This window comes from Ceratotherium simum, chromosome 12, assembly GCF_057802395.1.
Source record: "Ceratotherium simum simum isolate JZ-2026a chromosome 12, ASM5780239v1, whole genome shotgun sequence".
In the NCBI taxonomy this organism is placed as follows: Eukaryota; Metazoa; Chordata; class Mammalia; order Perissodactyla; family Rhinocerotidae; genus Ceratotherium; species Ceratotherium simum.
Window position 1 is genome coordinate 64902548 of NC_141911.1, and position 18989 is coordinate 64921536.

The window sequence follows — 18989 nt, forward strand, 5'->3', positions numbered from 1 at the left end:
GACCACCAATTACAACATGTGAGTAGGGCGGATTTTCCACACCACCAAGCAATGCTTGACACCAGCTGGGTGTCCTATAATTCAACTCAATGCTGACATTTTCTACCCAGAGATTGCATCAGATCCCACAGGTTAAGGGCTCAGTCCTATAAGTCTGCCCTCCACCTGCCACTTCAGATGCCAGTCACAAGCCCAGGTTGTCACCTGTGCTTCTGACCAGCTGGTTATAGATTGGAGGTTTTGACGACACCTTCCTTGGGTTTGATTAATTTGCTAGTGTGGTTCACAGAACTCAGAGAAACATTTTACTTACTGGATCACCGGTTTATTATAAGGGGACATAACTCAGGAACAGTCAGATGGACGAGACACACAGGGCAAGGTATGGGAAAAGGGCACGGAGCTTCCAGGACTCTCTGAGTGTGTCACTCTCCCTGCATCTTCATGTGTTCACCAACCCAGAAGCTCTTTGAACCCTGGCCTTTGCAGGAGTTTTTATGGAGGCTTCGTTACCTAGGCATGGTTGATTAAATCATTGGCCAATGGCGATTGATTCAACGTCCAGCCCCTCTGCCCTCCCTAGAAGTCAGGGGAGTAGAGCTTAAAGTTCCAACCCTCTAATCACAGGGTTGGTTCCCCTGGCAACTAGCTCTCATCCTTAGGTAACGTCCAAAAGCTACCTCATTAACATAACAAAAGACAACTTTATCACTCTCCCACTTAGGAAATTCCAAGGGTTTTAGGAGCTCTGTGCCAGAAACCCGGACAAAGGCCAAATATATATTACTTATTATAAATCACGATATCACAGAGAGAGTACAGGATAAAACAGTTTTGAACCCAGATTTATTATAGGAGCGTAAATTAGTTATGGTCACTGATTTATAATAAGATGCATAAAACAAATGGACAAACTGCAAAAAGGCAGGAAAAAAAAACTCTCAGTAGAAGTGATAGTATGAGAAGGTAGACCAGGGTTGGGAAACCAGTTAGCAATCAGCTGAGCCAGATATGATGAGCATGTCTCCTAAGGCAAGGTGAGCAAAGGGAGGATAGAAGTGATTCAGGTGTTACTATGAAAATAGAAGTACCAGAAGGTCCTTAGATTGTACCTTTGAACTTGACAATTTCAAAAAGATTTCAGAAATCACTTTAATCTGCCAAGAAATCAATGTAATGTTCCCATTACTTCTATAAATATGTATCCAAAATTTTAAGTGGTTACAGCCTGGTTTAAGGGAAGAAATGTAATGAAATACCTGGTTAATGGTACAAGACAAAATGTAGTTGTCTTAAGTCCATTTTCACAGTATACACAAAAGTTGCTAAGGGAGTTTTATGAAGAAAGAGACTCATTCGTGCTAAAGTATTGGGAAGGGCTTAAGAGAGATGGTGTAACCTTGACCAGATGGAAAACGATGTGTGGGCTGTTGCTACCTATGCGTACACAGGAAAAGTGTTGATCCATACTATTTTATCAGAGACACAGAACTATGTTCAGTAGGTTATAATATGAAATAAGGGACATCCAGAAAGAAAACCCAATTATAAATTTTCTGCTTTCCATAAACAAAATCAAACATAAACTAAAACCATTGACATATTTGATAATCCTTTTTTTTAAATCATTCACCTAATAAGGGCCAATCACTCCAGCTTGACTAGGAATGTAAGAATCGTAAGAAAGACCATTATAATGATTTTTATAATGAGACTTTATAATATTTTTGAAGTAGAAAACTCTTGATGATTAAAAAAAAATCCACTTGGTCCTGAATAGAGAAAATATTTTTGTAATGTTGCAAGTTGTTTCTTTAATCCTGAATTTCAGCTTTTATGATCATTTATGTTCACTCTTTATTTTTATGCTATGGCCCAATTTTACAGAATTTACAATTTTAAAGGAAATGTATGTTTTCTTCTAGCTTGCTTCTGTAGATTTGGTACCACATCCGGTCCCTACCTCATTCTTCTTTAGCATTATGTACCTCTCATCGACTTTCCTCGCTACATAGACTTCATCAACCCCACAATAAATGCCAAAAAGTTCCATCTGATAGATAAGCCACATATGATCTATGTAGACTTATTTTTATCTTACAGCTACAGTTCTGCCAAACCTTTTCAAAAGGTAAAAATGAGTGACATCTGAGGAAAAATACAAAGAAATACATATTTTATAGATACCTATACTGTAATAGAATTTCTTAAGAAATGTAGATTGCACAATCTCATTTATGAACTAATGACTTCCTTCACGTCTTCTTTTTCTTTTTGCTTTCCAGTCTAGAACTTTCCTCTCTAATTACTACCGAGATCATAATGTGGAACTGTCCAAACTGCTGCATAGACTGGGGCAGCCCCTGCCATCCTGGCTGAGGCAGGAGCTGCAGAAAGTGAGGTAGCACCGGAGACAGGAACCAAGGCTCGCGAGATGCTTACTTGATTATTCAATAGAAAAACAGACCCCACGACTTTTATCCCCTGAATGCCCTTGTGATTGTCAACAGAGGTCTGTGTGAATAAATTTCCTTCCATCTTTTTCATCAAATGAAAACTGTTACATATGCACGCATTGGCAATTGCTAGCATCAAACCCTGGCAGAGCTTTTGGGAAATAGTATGGGGTTTTGTGGCATTATCCAGTTTCCAGTGTGGGGCTCATAACACAGCCAGTTCCTCTGCCAGCCTTAAGGTTTCAGAAACTGTGTGTATGACTGAGAACCCTGATGATATGCAAGTGACGAATTAGAATCTTGAGGAAAAGACAAGGACTGAGTTATCTGTAAATGAGATTGGGAATAACCCAATATTTGAATGAAGGGCTTACATCTTCCTTTTGCTAATTGAAAAACAATTTTGCTTTTGTCGTGAAAAGAAATTATATAATCCCATACTCTCATTTCGAGCAGTTATTATTTATTATATTTAGCCAACATATATTTTCTTCTGTTACTCCTCTTTATGAATTTCCTTGACTTGCTGAAGAAGTTGTGAATTTGCAGCCTCCCGTGTTTTCTGTCCGTTTTCCTCTTGTAGGAGGGGACCATCTGAAAGGTTCCATATTCACTGATATTACTACTTTATCTGGCAGGTCAGCCATTCTCAATGAATTTTGCAGTGCGATTCTGACAAAATCTATCAGAAGTTTTGGGGAAAAAGGAAAAATGAGAGTGCATCCTCTGCGTAATGTTAACAAGTATGTGTAAGGCTGTCTTTACAAGGGTCCAAAAGCTTACCCTACTATTAATCTAGGTATTTCCAACTTGACATTGATGTAGTATTTATGTATTTCTTCACTATCCATGGAAGAAAGAGCTTTATTGATAAGAAATGGAATGAAAACACTGATGTGTGTTAACAGGTAGTGTGAGGCCCTTGTGCCTTCTATGTAGTATATGTCAATCGTTTTAAAGCATGGACTTCTGTATATGCCAGTACATGTACTAATGCAGAAGATTATGTTTTTAACGCCTAATTAAAAAAAGGAAATATAATCTAAAACTTACCTCTTGAAACATCACTAATTCTCTACCCTAAAACCTATTTCTCAGCCATGACACCCAAGAATTAATTTCTAGAGAAGAAGTGATGTTCTTTCTGTCATAGAGTTTAGATTCCTCTCCTATTTGGAGGTTATTGTCATGCTGGTTGGATTTTTATTCCATTTGTCAATGAAGATATATTAAAGCTTGTTAATCTTTTCATTGGTATATGAAGGTAAAATTTCAACAGAACATTAATCAAACTAGCTTTGGTAACATTACCTATCAATCCATCCTTCCTCCAGAATATTTTTCTGTAGGCTGTAAATAATATTACTTTTTCCTATAATTTGAGAAATTATGCTTGACGTAATTAATGTCTTCAAAAAAACGGAAGAGTCTTGTTTTTGTTTGTTTGTTTTGTAGTTGTTGTTTTAAACAAGCAAATCAAATCAAATCTAAAAGAGAATCAAGAATTTTTACCTTTTTTATTTGAGAATTCAACTTTGGATATATACTTCATTAAGATTTTTGTTTGTTTTCCTGTTGTTTTCCCACTGCATCTAGAGGCTCTTAATCTTTTTCAGAAAATGTAAGATTCTTCTTGGACATGAGTTAATACAAATCACTAACTTGTTGTGTTGTTCCTTTGTTAACTGTGAGACTCAAATTCTCAATCTTATTGCTACTTAGGTGAACGTGTGCTCAATAGCGTTCCTTTAAACACACTAAAATCACAATAATTGTGTATTTAGAGCTCTAACATTTGATTTGCTCTCTAGTTTCCTCCAGTTTATATTCTATTTTTTTCTTTCTAGAAGTAGAGATTAACTTTTTTTTTCCGAGTGGGATAACAGAAGTATTGATAGAAGAGAAGGAGATATTTTTGAAATTAAGTAAAATTCATGTAACTCAAAGTCCAACTCATCATCAGATTTTTAAAAATGTAACTCATTTTCTACACTTTCTCATTTCTTTCTAAATAATGTATACAGTATCATTCACCTACCTACAGATATCTGAGAGCAAAATTCCTCCAATTCAAGTAGACTCTTTTCCCTGGGTTCATTTCAATCAGTGTTTGCATTTTTCTTATTAAGATTGATAATCAAGACAATCAAATAAATTTTAATTATATAAATCATCTTCATCTTACAGTAAACTACTCAGAGGGACTCTAGGCTATGAGAAGATTATAATAAATCAGGAAAAATTTCAGTCTTAAGAATATCTTGGTTTTTCCTGATTTTTACCTACTGACTACTTCAGAATTATTGACTCAAGATTTAATATATATAATTATTTAACATTTTAAATAAATTCTATCTCATGATCTTGAATGACATTTTTTTAAATTTTAAAGAAATTCCTAAAATCTTTAAGCAAGCCAATATCTTCTTCTCTTTCCTTCTTTTCTTTATTCCAGTTGCCTAACTCACAAATATAATCATTGACTGCTTCACATTAAGAAAGGCAGGAACAATATTTGATTATAAACTTAAATGAAAATGTAGTATATGCTTGTCAAATACCAGTCTCTAAAAATGATACGACAAATCTCATCCAAAAACAAATTCTGTTTGTATTTAACAATGGCCTAAAAAGGATTAAATAAGCAAGAATGCTAGTGAGAAAAATTTACACTCCTTCTATCACTGTATCTTTTTCTAAAAAAAAAAAACACTCAGTCTAATAAGAGATTTTATTTGCCCCAATTTCAACAAATCTATTTACATTTACCTTACATAGTTTTTGTTCTATCTCACTGTTTTAATATGATATAAAGTGACTTGTTTACCAGAGTATTGACTTATTTTTAATTATACAGACAATTTAGAGTGGAATAATATCTTAAAAGCCTGTTTTTGGTGTCTAGATAGCATATTAACCATTTGCTTGATGGAGGTACCTCAAAAACAATGCTGGCCAATGATTTCATAAAGAAAGAAATCTAGTAGTCCTGTATATAAAATTTATCTCAACTACAGGAACACAGCTTAGCCATGGGTACATATATATATACTCAATATATGTATATATATGCAAACAAATATTTTCTTGTGTGAGCCGTGAGGTGGGTGGGAAAAGCAGATCAAGAACTCTGCATTTACTGAAACTGTAAAATAACTGATAGAGTATATGCATAACATATCTTTGGTTCTCGTTCTTCAGAATAAATACTACTGCTGGTATGGCCACTAGACTAATGTTGTTTCTCCTCTGAAATCCAAGGTTTTAATCAATAGATGAATCTTTTTTCTTTCCTCTGTCTTGTTCACTGTGCACATACCCCCTGAGCTCCAAGTGTATAACAAGTGCACCCAGATATGAGAGTTATGTGAGTGGACTTCAGATACCTGGGTTCTGACCCACTTCTGCCTCTCACTGGCTGTGTGGCCTTGGACAATTCATGAAACGTCCTTGAGTCAGTTTCCTTTTCTGTAAATAGAGACAATAAAGTATTACTAATTGGGTTATTATAAGCATTAAAGGAGAATATATCTAAATTAGTTAACACAATGCTTGATGTAGTTATGCTAGAACATGTTTGTTACAAAAAATGATGTACAATATTCAAACCACTATCTCTTCTTTCATCAAACAAGAATAAGTTTTCCTACTCCCTTTAATAATAAAAAGTATATATCTTAAACATATAATTAATTGTATTTGGTGAATATAGGAAACTATCCTCCCCATCACTATCCAATAAATAAAAATTTGTACTGGTCCCTGCTATTGTTCTGACCAACATTCAGAGCAAGGTTGTTCTATCTCAGTCCATTCTGTTGAAGTCCCTTTATCCCTTTCCTCCTGTCTACTTCTTCCTCAGTTCATTCAGTAGAATATCTCCCTAGCACCTTCTCTTTATATCTCTCTTCAATTCCTTTGCAACCCAATAGATGTTCTATCAGGAATATCAGATCTAGAGGTACAACTTCCTCAAACCAAAGGAAAGCCACCAAATTTAATGAAGGCATATATATAAGAACGAATCAATACTTACAGAATCTAGATAATGACAAGAAAATCTCTTTGAATTCTCCACGTCTTTTTTTCTTTTTTGAGGAAGATTGGCCCCGCATTAACATCTGTTGCCAATCTTCCTCTTTTTTCTTTTTTCTCCCCAAACACCCACTACATAGTTGTGTATCATGGTTGTAGAGTTGTAGCTCTTCTATATGGGACACCGCCTCAGCATGGCTTGATGAGTGGTGAGTAGCTCCGTGCCCAGGATCCAAACCGGTGAACCCCAGGTTGGCAAACCCTAGGCCGCCGAAACGGAACATACAAATTTAACTGCTATGCTACTAGGCCAGCCCCTCCACAAGCCTTTATCTTTAACTTCTACTAAGATCTCCTTTCCACAAATGAAACATTGTATTATACCTCAATATATTGTTTTCTATTGTATTTGTTAATATCAAACATTATTATATTTTGTATTTTTCATTGTAAATGCACAGTATTTCAGGCCTGAAATAAGACATTTATATAAATAATTAACTTCCATTAAAAAATATTTTACTATTTCTCATATGTCTAAGGTCTTAATATACTATCAAAACCTGGTACATAGTAAGTATTAAACAAAAACTCATTAAAATGTATTGAAATATGTTGAGCAGTACCAATTTACTTAATTATTTGCCCAAGCTTAATGTATACCATCAACCTTCTTCTTAGTTTACTTTACATTTCAGCTCCAGAAATTTTATTCATGGCTTTCAATGCCAGAACTAGTGACTCCAAAATCTGTATTTCCAGCCCCAAATTAGTCATGAATTCCAGACCTATTACCCACCTTACTCTGTTCATCCCCATCTAACTATCTCCCGGGCACCTAAACTGAGCACATCCTCAATTGATCTCCTCCCCTTTCAGGTAAAGTTTCTGCTTCCCCTCAATCCCCTTGTCTTTTTGAAAACTACGCCCAACCAGACCAAGCCTTTAGTCCATCTGAGAATCCTTCTCTTCCACAACCCCAAGTTACATTGACTCTTTTCCTGAATGCCTTTCACTAAACCGTAGTTGCCCAATCAAAATATGATGTGAGTCACCAATGTAAACCACATAGGCAATTTTAAGTTTTCTAGTAACCACTTTAGAACACTATAGAAAGATGAAAATAATTTTAATATTTTATTTAAAACAATGTATCCAAAATATTACTTCATCATGCAATCAATAAGAAAATTAATAAGATCTTTATATTCTTGTGTTCATACTGAATCTTCAAAGTCCAATTTGTATTTCACACTTACAGCACATAACAATCTTGGACTTCCCACATTTCAAGTGCTTAGTAGCCACATGTGGCTAGAGGTTTTCATACTGGACAGCACAGCTCTAACCTCTGCTCTCCTCATCTCCTTGTTTTCGATTGTGTCCTATTCATATTTCTGGTAAGAGAGGGACTCCAGCCCCAAGCTTATGAGGGGAAGCCAAACACACAACAGTCCTGGACAGATGAGACAACAGCCATTTATATACTCACAGCTTGGGGAGGAGGACATTGCACACCATGCCAGGCCACAAAGGGGCTGCCCTTGGGAAGGAATGAATATCCAAGACCTGCAAGAGACAGGCTTTGTAGCACCAAGTGGGTGAGGTGCCCCTAGTTCCTCCGGGAACATATGATTGGCTGGTCTGAATAATTCTGCAGGCTGGCAGGAAACTGAAACTTACTACTCAGGGATAATCAGAAAGTGCACCTGCTCCACTTGATAAGGACAATTTTTGGTGAGGGGACTCAACCATAGGAGCAGAGTGGAACGGGGAACTTCTGGTTAGGTCGTTCAAGATGCTCCCGAATTTACTGGATATCAGGGCAGCACAAAATATAGAGTCTTACTTTTCAGCTTCACCCCACCCCTCTCACCATAGTTTTACTCCAGGCTCTCATCATCTCTCTGGCAGAATTTTGTCACAACTTCTGCACTGGAACTTTCACTTCTCTCTAAATCCTACAGCACACTGCCCAGAGAATGGTCTTTATAACTTGTAAGTAGGACCATACTATTCCTTCCCTTAAAAATCTTCAAATGTCTCCAAACCTAAAGGATGATATGCAAGCTCCATAATATATTCTATGAAGTTTTTTTGTGATATGAGGTTTTGTCTACCTGACCATTCTTTTTTCACAATCTTTTAAAAATTACATTCCAAATTCCAGTTACAATGAACTTTTACAATTCTCCAATTGCCTCATGATTTTTACATCTCTAGGCCTTTGTACGTGCTGCTGCCTCGCACACATTTTTGTCCCTTCCTCATCCAATCTCCTGAATGAATTGTCATTGCTGATTCACTAGCACGATAACACTTTGAATCTCAAGCAACCTGGCTGTGGAAGTCCTCTCCCTTTTGCTCCCCAATTCCTTTATATCTAAATCACAGAAGTATTAAGCCTCTTAACTTTGGGTCTCTGGCTTTAAGTTGTACCAGAAATCTTCCAGTTCCCTTGGCATTAGACCGTTAATATCTGGGTAATAATGATAATGTATTTAGAGCTATAATACCAGCAGCTGGTTTGTCATTCCTAGGTTGCATCATTATTATTGCACCTACATCGTACTGTAATTTTTCACATCTGTCTACATGCCAAACTGTAAATTATCAAAATGAGAGATGTCTTTTCACGTTTGTATCGCTCATGCATAACATAGTATCTGGCACAAAGTAAGTAACTGTTAAATGAGCGTATGCATTACCTTATATCTTTACATTGGTAGGAAATTGAACTTTAATTTGTAAGCATAAAACTGATAAATATAGTCATTTTCTCATTCACAGCACAAAGATGTACGTTTTTCCAAAGCTGTTTGGATTTAGGCATATTGCCTATTCTTTAGAAGAGTCTATGTTTATACCTCTAAGTCACCTATTCCTATTTAATAAGACCAGTCAAACAGACCAAATTAAGCATCCCTAGACACATCAGGAATTGAACTGCATCGGCTGTTGTTCTTTCATATTGGTTTAAAGTTTTCACAGTATCGCTTCCTACAAATGTGTTTGTTTATAATCAGAACAAAACTAAGGGCTGCCTGTCTACAGTGCTCTTTGTGTGGTGAAAGTGAATGGCTTACAATTAAAACGTGTTCAACATGCTGAAGGGTATAAGAGATCATTGACTTGGTATTTGACCACAAAGTCCCTTGAGTTTTAAAGATTTTTTTCTACTGAAAAAGAGAATAATACTAATTGTTTAATGACACATTTAAAATGTCTGTGCAAACAGTGCCAAGAAAAAGGATAGGTGGAATTGTTATGTTAAAAACTCTAGCACTTTCTAATTTGAATTCAATTAGAATTAAAATATTTCCATATAATCAAATATGTCCATGTATACAGTTATTTCTAGGATATTCTTAATTATTTAAGAATCTATTCTCATTTCCTTAAGTCTTACAAATCTTTTCAGAAATCTAAATGGTACCCCAGAGTAAGACACTAGCCGCAGGGTAAAAATATACAGCAGAAAAGAGAAACCAGGAACCGACTGGCAATCGTGACTGCATTCTTGTGGCTACCAAAGACCATTTCTAGACATGGATTGGTGTAAGAGGGAAAGATCCTGATGGGTTGAATAACTGTCAACAAGGTTTTCAGAAAAGCAAAAAGAAATTTCAAATGCCTCTGACCTAGAGCAAGCAGTGGCATCTTGGTACGTGGACCAAGCCACAGAGATGTACAAATTAGGGTGTGTCAGGAGAGGAAACTTCACATTGAGTATATTTTCTTTTTTTCCCCTATTTTTTTTGCTGATGAAGATGGATCATAAGTCAAAGGTAGAGTAGTATGTGGTGGGGAGTGTTGGGGATAGTGGGCTTGCAATAACCCACTTGGCATTTGAGGTTCAAAACCAACAGAATTTGGTTTGTCTACGTTATCTAAAATAAGCTCTCTTCACTCATACTCTACAGAGTGAGGCTATAGATGTGTTTTTCTCTCTGTGCCTCCAGCTAACAATGTCTATAGCATACTAAACTCTCGCATGTCCTGATCAATTGTGATTCTCTCCTACGTGTTCCCAGGATGTGGCCTGGAAATCACACAGAGTCTTATCCAGAAGCCTTTAACCTCTTGATAAAATTAAGTATATGTAAACCTATACCTGTGCATTGAAGAGATATATAATATTCCCCACAGAGAAGACCCCCAGGACACTTGGATCCCATTTTAGTTGTATGGCAAAGCTAATAGGAAATACGACAGTAGACTTAGTTAACAGAAGTTACGCCTTTGTCACAGGTAACACACATATAATATATGCAGACTCCAACCACCTCCTCACTCAGCCATCTTCAATCAATATAAATAAAAAAGCAAGCATTTAGCAATTTGTGTGCTATTCTCTGAAATGAACCAACTTGTATGAACCCCTCGTGATTTCCTTAACAAGGACTATGAAACTATTTTAAACTATTTAAGCCTGAAGAACTACAGTGCGTCACGTGGTGCATGGGTCTCTGGAGCCAGTCATAGCTCAATGCTGGCAACAACACTTACTCTTCATGTGGGGATCCTCAGGCACATTGCTTACACTCACTGTGCTACAATTTCCTCATCTGTACACTGAAATAATAGTAGCACCTAGCCCTTGAGGTTATTGTGAGGATTATGTGAGTTACAATATATGAAAGCACCTAGAATAGTAGCTGGCATGTAGTAACCACTACCAGAGCGTTTGCCGCTGTTAGTTACTTTGCGCATATCTATTTACAGATGCACAATACACAGTTTTAAAAAGTATGTTCCAAAAGGGTTGGCTTCATATAGAACTAACTGCATATAAAATCAATATATTTAAAAACACAAGATGGTTATAACGAGGCAAAAACAAGGTGACCACATGCAACATCTCCACATCTTAAAATCCCAGTTCTGTCAACTATTTTTATGTGGTTGATCAATTTATGGAATTCTGAGCCTCATTTCTTCCTGCATAAATAACTGAGAAGAGAAACCTAAAGATAGAGCGCTGATAAATGAAAATAAAGTCTAAGATCGATAAATAACTGAAATATTCTCATTAAGTTCAAGTCCCCTGAAAGGGAAGGACTTATTCGGAACACTGAGAGAATGTGCAAAGTAGATTATTAAATTTATGATGAATAACATAAAAATGTTTAGGTGCTATTATTGAGGAATATTGAAAAGAGAAAAAGACTAGAGACTAGAAAATATCAACCTAATTTTTTTAATTGGGTAAAAAAATAGTATATTTTTTAAACTACAGAACATTGAACTTAGCAATATTTTCTCATGGGTAAGATTCTGGAACAGAACGTTTGCAACTAAATTTGGCAAAAGTATTCCACAGAAAACTAATTGTCAGGACATAAATTGAGATGTGATAGAAGGTCAAAATTCCTCATGTGATTCGGATGCAACGGTCTTTAGTCCACATCTTTTGAGGTTTGGAAGAATCCAGATATTTCAAATTTTTGAGTCCCCAAATATATGGATATAAGTCAAGCATCTGTCTAGATTTCAGCAGTCGTGGGGCAATGTTTCATTTACTATCTTGATGAACAACCAAGAGAAATATGAACAACAAAGTAAGGAAGTTCAGTAAATCAGCTAATAGTTGAAATAGCATAATCAAAGAATACTATTCATGAATAAATGTCTGCCTAAAGAGAAAATTTTAGTGGCTCATTCTTCAGTTTTGTCCAAGAAAATTTTTATAAAAATATTCAGATGAAGATATATATCAAAGTTCTCCATATTACAGTCTTTGGAATATACTAGCAAATAGGGTTTTTTAAATTTACTTTATTGGCTTTAGGTAGAGCATGTACTTTTCAGTTCCCTGGGATGCATCACCTACTATTTTCCTATTCCCAGCTGTCTAGATTCTGAAAGTATGGAGGTTTATGTGCCCTTGTCTGAAATCTATCATTAAGATAATTGTATATAGGATAAAATTGGAAGGGATATAAATCTCTGCAAACAAAGTTGCAATCTGGATTTGGCATGAATAAAATAATTAAAAACAAGTTCCTAGTCTTAGGTCCAAAAACCTATTTGATCAAAAAGAGTGGTTTTAGTTAAGATTTCTCAAGCTAATGTGCTACAACATGTAAATTTTGAAAGTTTCCTGGATCAATACAATCAAAGTTTATTTTGCACTCTCATAAAATCCAATCAGTGGGGAAAGGGAATGGGTAAGGGAGGCAGTTTTGCTCCATGCTGTCATTCAGAAATCCAGTCTGTTCTAGGCTTTGACATCTTTAAGCACAAACATGGCATCCATCATCATAATAGGCTTGGGACATCCAGCTTGCGAGACAGAGGAAGTGAGAATTAGGATCATTTAGGAGTAATTTATGGGCCTTAGAATAATATATGACACTCTAGCACATATCACGTTGGCCAGAATTTGGTCACAACGCCACACTTTACTGAAGGGAGATTGGGAAATGTAGTCCAGCTGTATGCCAAGAGGGAAGGAAATAGGTCTGGTAATCAGCTAGGCATTCTCTGTTGTAGCCCACCCTTCCAATCACCAACTATCCATCACATTCTTCCTTCTACACATGGAACACATTCACCTTTTCCCTGAGGAAGATAACACAAAGTCCTATAAAATGAACGATCACTTCATTCAGCTCAATGTAGAGAATCTCTGAGTCATTCGTCAGCCTCTCCAACAGGTCCAGGTACGGCTCCTGTGATCTGACAATCCATGTACAAGTCATCTTCTCTCATCACAGACAGATATACAATGGTGGGCCCAGGACATGATAACCACAATAAACACTCCCACTTGAAAAGGAGAAGAATAGGAGACACATAGCTGCCAGTGGACAGTAATGATTATGCATGTCTGCTCTGAAGGCAGGGGGTGCCTAACAGTGAGAAAACTTTTTCTTGATTAAAACCTAATTTTTCTCACTCAAAGGAACTCCCTTGATCATTTTTTTCCCCTGATGGCTCCCATCTCTACCATCTAGGTGTCATTTTTTTTTTTTTCAAAATCTAGACTTATGATATCTTTGCCAATATATATCCTTCAAAAACTTAGTGGGTCTCTTATCTAGTTGCTTCCATTTGGTTCCATGTGCCAGTGATTATCATCAAAATTCTTTCCTAGATTTGGTTCTCAAATCCACTTTATTTCATCATTTTCTTGTCCCAGTCATTCTCTCATTCTTCCCCACCCCTCTCTCTATCTCTCTCTTTCTTCCTCCATCTTCCCCGCCCCCCAGAAGAAGTGTTCTCCTTCACACAGAGAATTTGTCCTCTTGTTCATGTTAAACCCAAGATTGCCTTGTGTCAACATCCAAAAAGTGTCAGGGGTAGGAGAGAGTGGAGGCTTTCTTAGGGAGAGATTTTTTGAAGGCCAAGCTTAGAAAGTATGTTCATCATTTCTGCCCATGTTGCATTGCCGAGAACTCAGTCGTATGACCCCTCTTCACTACAAGAGAGGCTGGGTGCTGTAACTGAGCTGTTTGCATGAAAGGATGGGATACACATTTGGTAAACAGCTACCTAGCCCCTGTCACACAGTTTGGGGTTGAAAGGGACACCAGGACTTAATTTAATGATAAACTCAACATGAAAAACAGTGAACATCCACAAATGCTGATACAATATTAGGGCCCATTAAGAACAATATACCTAGATCATGCAAGTGGATAATAGTGAACCTAGATTATGAGAGTTGACTGCTTTACTTTATCTTGTGCTAAACAGATCACACCTAGGACATGGAATTTCTCAAGTGAACTTTATACTATGGAAGGGCCATGCATGAAACATTAGCCAAATGTACTATTTTCCCTTTCTAAGAAAAACAGGTTACCCATTTACAGAAAGGGCAATTCGTTTGTTCAGTCTAAAAACTGCTGAGTCAACCATGACTCCTTTCTTTTTTCTCACAACCTTTATCTGTCAACAAATCCTATCAGCTTTATCTTCAAAACTATTCAGACTCTGAGTACATCCTAGCACATCCAACCCTGGCACCCTAATTGAGACCCCCACTATCTTTTTCAAAGGGAACTAATAGTGTTTCCTACTTACAAATTTGAGCTCCGAGAGCTTATTTTCCATATTAGCCAGAGCAGTTCTTTGACCATCTTTCCTATCACTTCCTCCATCACCCACCATCTCCAGTCCACATTAGCCTCCTTGCTTTTCTCTGAACATGCCAAACAGGCTCCCACAGCAGAGAGGATCCTGCTCACTCTCTGTGCCCTCTGCATAAATACAATTTCCCCAGATATCTGCACCGCTCATCCCCTCCCTTCCTCCAAATCTTTGCTTAAATGTCACCTTATCAGATGAATCTCTCCAGACTCCTGCACCATCGTTCTCCCATCTACTTTCCCAGCTTGATTCTTCTTTCTGCCACTTATCACCAGCTGATGTATGAATTATTTTTTTGTTCTTCTGTCTGCCTCCCCTAACTATATCATAAGCTCCATGAGAGAAAGGGCTTGCTTTTGTATACTGTGGTATTTCCTGTGCCTGCAGCTCCCTGGCCCTCAATGAATATTTGCAAAAAATATGAATTGAAAGAAAAACCAAGATGGCAAAGAAACATAAAACATGAAGAGCATATTAGAAACTGGGACTATTGTAACAGAAGTTGGGGTACGGAAAAGGAAAATGAAGAGTTATCAAAAGTAAGAATGGGTTTCAAGAATTTATTTGTCTCAAGAACCTGTCACCAAAAAGAATAGAAGTTATAGAAAGGTAAATTTCTCTTTAATAGAAAACAATTATTTTCTGATAAATAGGGCAATTGGAATGAGCTGCTTGGAGGAGTAGTAACTGTCACATTTTCAGGTGTCCAATAATAGACTGAACTGGTATTTTAAAGGAAAGTCATAAATTAAATCTAAAACTCCAGCCTTACGTTCCTTTCTAATTCTGAAGAGTATGATATCTAAGAGTAAAAGAAAAGAGAAGATATAACATTTGGGGAATGACAGCTAATGTTTGATTGGTTAATTTGTTGTCTGTGTGGAAAGTTTTCTATTTGTTCACTTATTTAATTTGCTCTTTTATTTAATAATGCAGTTAAATACGTTTTAATCTTATCTATAGACTAGGGAAGAAGTGTGTGAGCAGGAGACTTGTATCTACCCCAAATTTCTGCAAAAGAGGAGCAATTACCCTCATTTCCAAATCAAGTCATCTGCCCTCGTCAGGAGAACACACATGTTATACATGTTATTTATAGCGTATGATTAGATATATGTATAGAAAATATGTACATACATCATATAGAAATGCATACATATATATGATATATATAAATGTGTGTGTGTGCAGTATAGTAATACAGATAATCCCGTCTCCAATACAGCAAACATGCAACTATGCCAAACCATTGTAAAGTTTGCAAAACTAACGTTTATCACACTGGGAATGCAATTTTGTTATCTTTCTCAAACTGTTTCACTTCTAAAAGCAGTGAATAAGTCCTTTTTTATTTTGTCAGCAGCGTTTTATTCTTCATATTATGACACTTATACCACCTATCACCAAATCTTTTCTCTCTGGTTGACTTTATGATTCAACTTCTCCAATAAAAGTTTTATAGCAGGAGTCTAATGAATTAGACCCTACAGAGGAGAAAGTAAATTGGTCTGTTTCAAAGCTCAAAGCAACAGCAATAAGTTCTATGGATTTATTGCAGATCTCTCCGCTGCTCCAGGGAGGGTGCTGAACACATTGTTTCCCGGCCTCTTTTACAACTTTTTTAAAGGTAGAAACTGCTAAGATCTATTCCACCAGAATCACAGAAAGCCAGGGGTTCACAGAGAAGCCAAACAAGAAGAACTGTATTGGATTTAATAACACAAGTGCCGTGGGAAAACAGCGGTTGTGTGGGGCATGTTAAAAGACTGTGTTTAGGTACTGGTCTTAGAAAACCTGTGTCATGACTAAGCCAAGGAAAACAAAGAAGGCCATGGAAATAAGCTTAATGCTTTGGGATAACATCAGAGCAGTCCCTGGTAGGACCAGCCAGGCCAAGGAAGAGGGTCCTTATGGCCCAGGAAGCCTGGAGGGGAAGCAGTTCCCAGGAAGTCTGAGGATTTAACGCTCATCTCAGAGTCCAGGCAAGAATCTTAGAAGAGGGTTATAAAATAAGATGCTTTACTTTTTCAGTTGTTAAATTCTAGACGGGGATTGTTTTTCTTGTTGTGGCTGTTCATTTATCTTGCTAGGAGGGAACCAAAGAGAGTTAGAAAGGTGACCCTATACTTACTATCAGGTACACTGACACTAATTAATTTTCCCAAAGGCTAGAGTTCTGCTACATATATCTTGTTATCAGATTTAGATAAGGAAGGAAAAAGAACTCAAATTCTTGAATTCATTGATAAAAGAAGTTAAAAAAATGGAAAAAAATTTAAACATGGCATTTACATGATTAAGCAAATAACATTCATTTTAGTTGGTCTAGGTGATAGTTACTTCCCATACATAATTTATCAAGTCATAATTTAGCAAATGATAATTTAATTTAAAATGATTTTGAATGTAAATGAAACAAATGAAAAATACAAATGAAAAGTTGCTAAAAATTCAGTTTTCCTTCTTAATATGCTTAAATCTTTTTTAAAACAAATAAGAAAGTAAAGTTAGTTTGGGCAATTAGTATAGTATTTTTGATCAAAATGATCATTGTAGAACTCCACAAATGAACTCCCAAATGAAATTTTGGGACAGTAGATAATAGGCAAACTTTAAGATATTATGTTATTAATGTTATATGAAGTATCACCTTTCCGAGTACTTATGAAGCTGAAATATATAACAAAAAAAAGGTTATTTGTCCATGACACCCAAACACATAACAAAAATATTTTTTTCCATGTGTTATATATTACTGGCTGGTCTATATATGATTAGAAACACATTCTTAATTTAGGATACATTTGTGCATATTTACATTATTCTGCAACTGTGTGGTTACAGAAAATACCAATTTCATGAAACAAATTAGTTTAAATTCATATTCATGAAATTGTTGCAAGTGTATTATACTATAACTATATGATCAGAGTTACTTTGTCTCCAAAAGAGGCCATACCAAATATTGACATGACTTTCACTACTTGTTTCTGCTGGAGGAATGATGGTGCCTCATTATCTCACAATAAACTACTGCCCACACGTCAAGTGATACTAATTGTCTAGATTTCTCTCCTTCATCCCCACCACAGGTTCATAGAACCATTTTAATAAATATTAAATAATATAAACTAGGCTATCTATTCACTTCTGTTGAAATATTACTGTGCCAATATCAAACTTTGTTGATCACTATAGCTTTTAGTTTATATTATTAGAATTATTCTTGATTTTCCCATGTGCTGTGTCTTTTCTTGCTTGTTTATTGTCCAATATAATTTTAATATCATCTTGCCAAGTATATAAACATGTTAATCCTATCAAAGTTTTGAATGCAATTGCATTATACATGAAATATAATCTAAAATATCATTAAATCATTCATTTTTTCTGTCAAAACTATTGTGTATTTAAGTATTCTTTTTTGTACAAAATTACTACATGTATAAAATAAGATTTTAGAGCTGTCTTAATATTAGCCCCCAATTTTCTTCATGCATTTTACAGTTTAGCTCATATTGTGCCTGGGGGAGTTTTTTTCCCAGTGTCATTTCTAGAGTGTTAGTTTCTTTGTGGGAGACTATTGTTCCCATAGGAGAGCTATGGAAATCTTTTAATTATTTTATTTTGGTACTATATGACGGTTTTCCAAAAATTTTAATTGTTTGGCATTTGATTTCCTTGAGTTTCTTGGATGGAAATTTTTGAAACAGAAAAATTATGATAATTTTCTCTTCGCTTCATAGAGCCACATATCATTTTTTAATTGTATCATTAAGAACCTCAAAAAGGTTGAACATAGTCTTCTAAATTAATAAAACACACTCACTTTTGGAAATTTAGGTTCATATGGGTTCATTTCTTCATACCCACTGGGGGAGGTGTAAGCCTACCATGCACTTCCAGGGAGGGACTTATTTAACCACTTAAATTTTTTAAGTTTAATGTAGTTCAGATTTGTTAAATATCTCATTATGTTGTATGCAGCAAACTTCATCAAGGCTTAGTGATTAGGGACAAAACCCAGGATCTTTAAAACATACGTGTGAATAAAAAAGAAACATGTCTGGAAGCTTTGTAGCATATGAGTGAATTCATACCCCCGTTCCTGGAGGAACTTGCTAGATCACTGTCACCAACCTACAAAGCCCCATAAGATAATTCCATGCACCACAAAGCTTACAGCCATTCAATGTTGCTTCACTATAAATACTGAAGTGATATATCTATAAATAAATATATCTGTTTTAACTATAAAAATAAAAATATTGTCAGGATATTGTAGACAACTCTTCCAGAGATAGAAAGAGAGTTTAGAAATGTTTGTGTGTAGTAAGCTTGGACTGAGAGCTATTCAGGATAGAACAAAGTTCTCAGCAAATATTTGCTAAGCTAAATTAT

The 18989-nt window shown here is 35.9% G+C and overlaps 1 protein-coding gene across 3 annotated transcripts in view; it reads left to right on the plus strand.

The window, feature by feature from the left end:
* NDST4 (N-deacetylase and N-sulfotransferase 4) overlaps positions 1–18989 on the plus strand; it is a 238459-nt gene that overhangs the window by 213966 nt on the left and 5504 nt on the right. For 2 of the 3 annotated variants that reach the window (XM_087437695.1, XM_087437694.1), the window contains one exon: positions 2286–3876. The exons of the other annotated variant lie outside the window; for it this stretch is intronic. In XM_087437695.1, the coding sequence (XP_087293821.1) occupies positions 2286–2405 (120 nt within the window). In that variant the 3' untranslated portion in view covers positions 2406–3876. Of the gene's footprint in view, positions 1–2285; positions 3877–18989 lie in introns of those variants that run through there. 3 annotated transcript variants of the gene reach the window in all.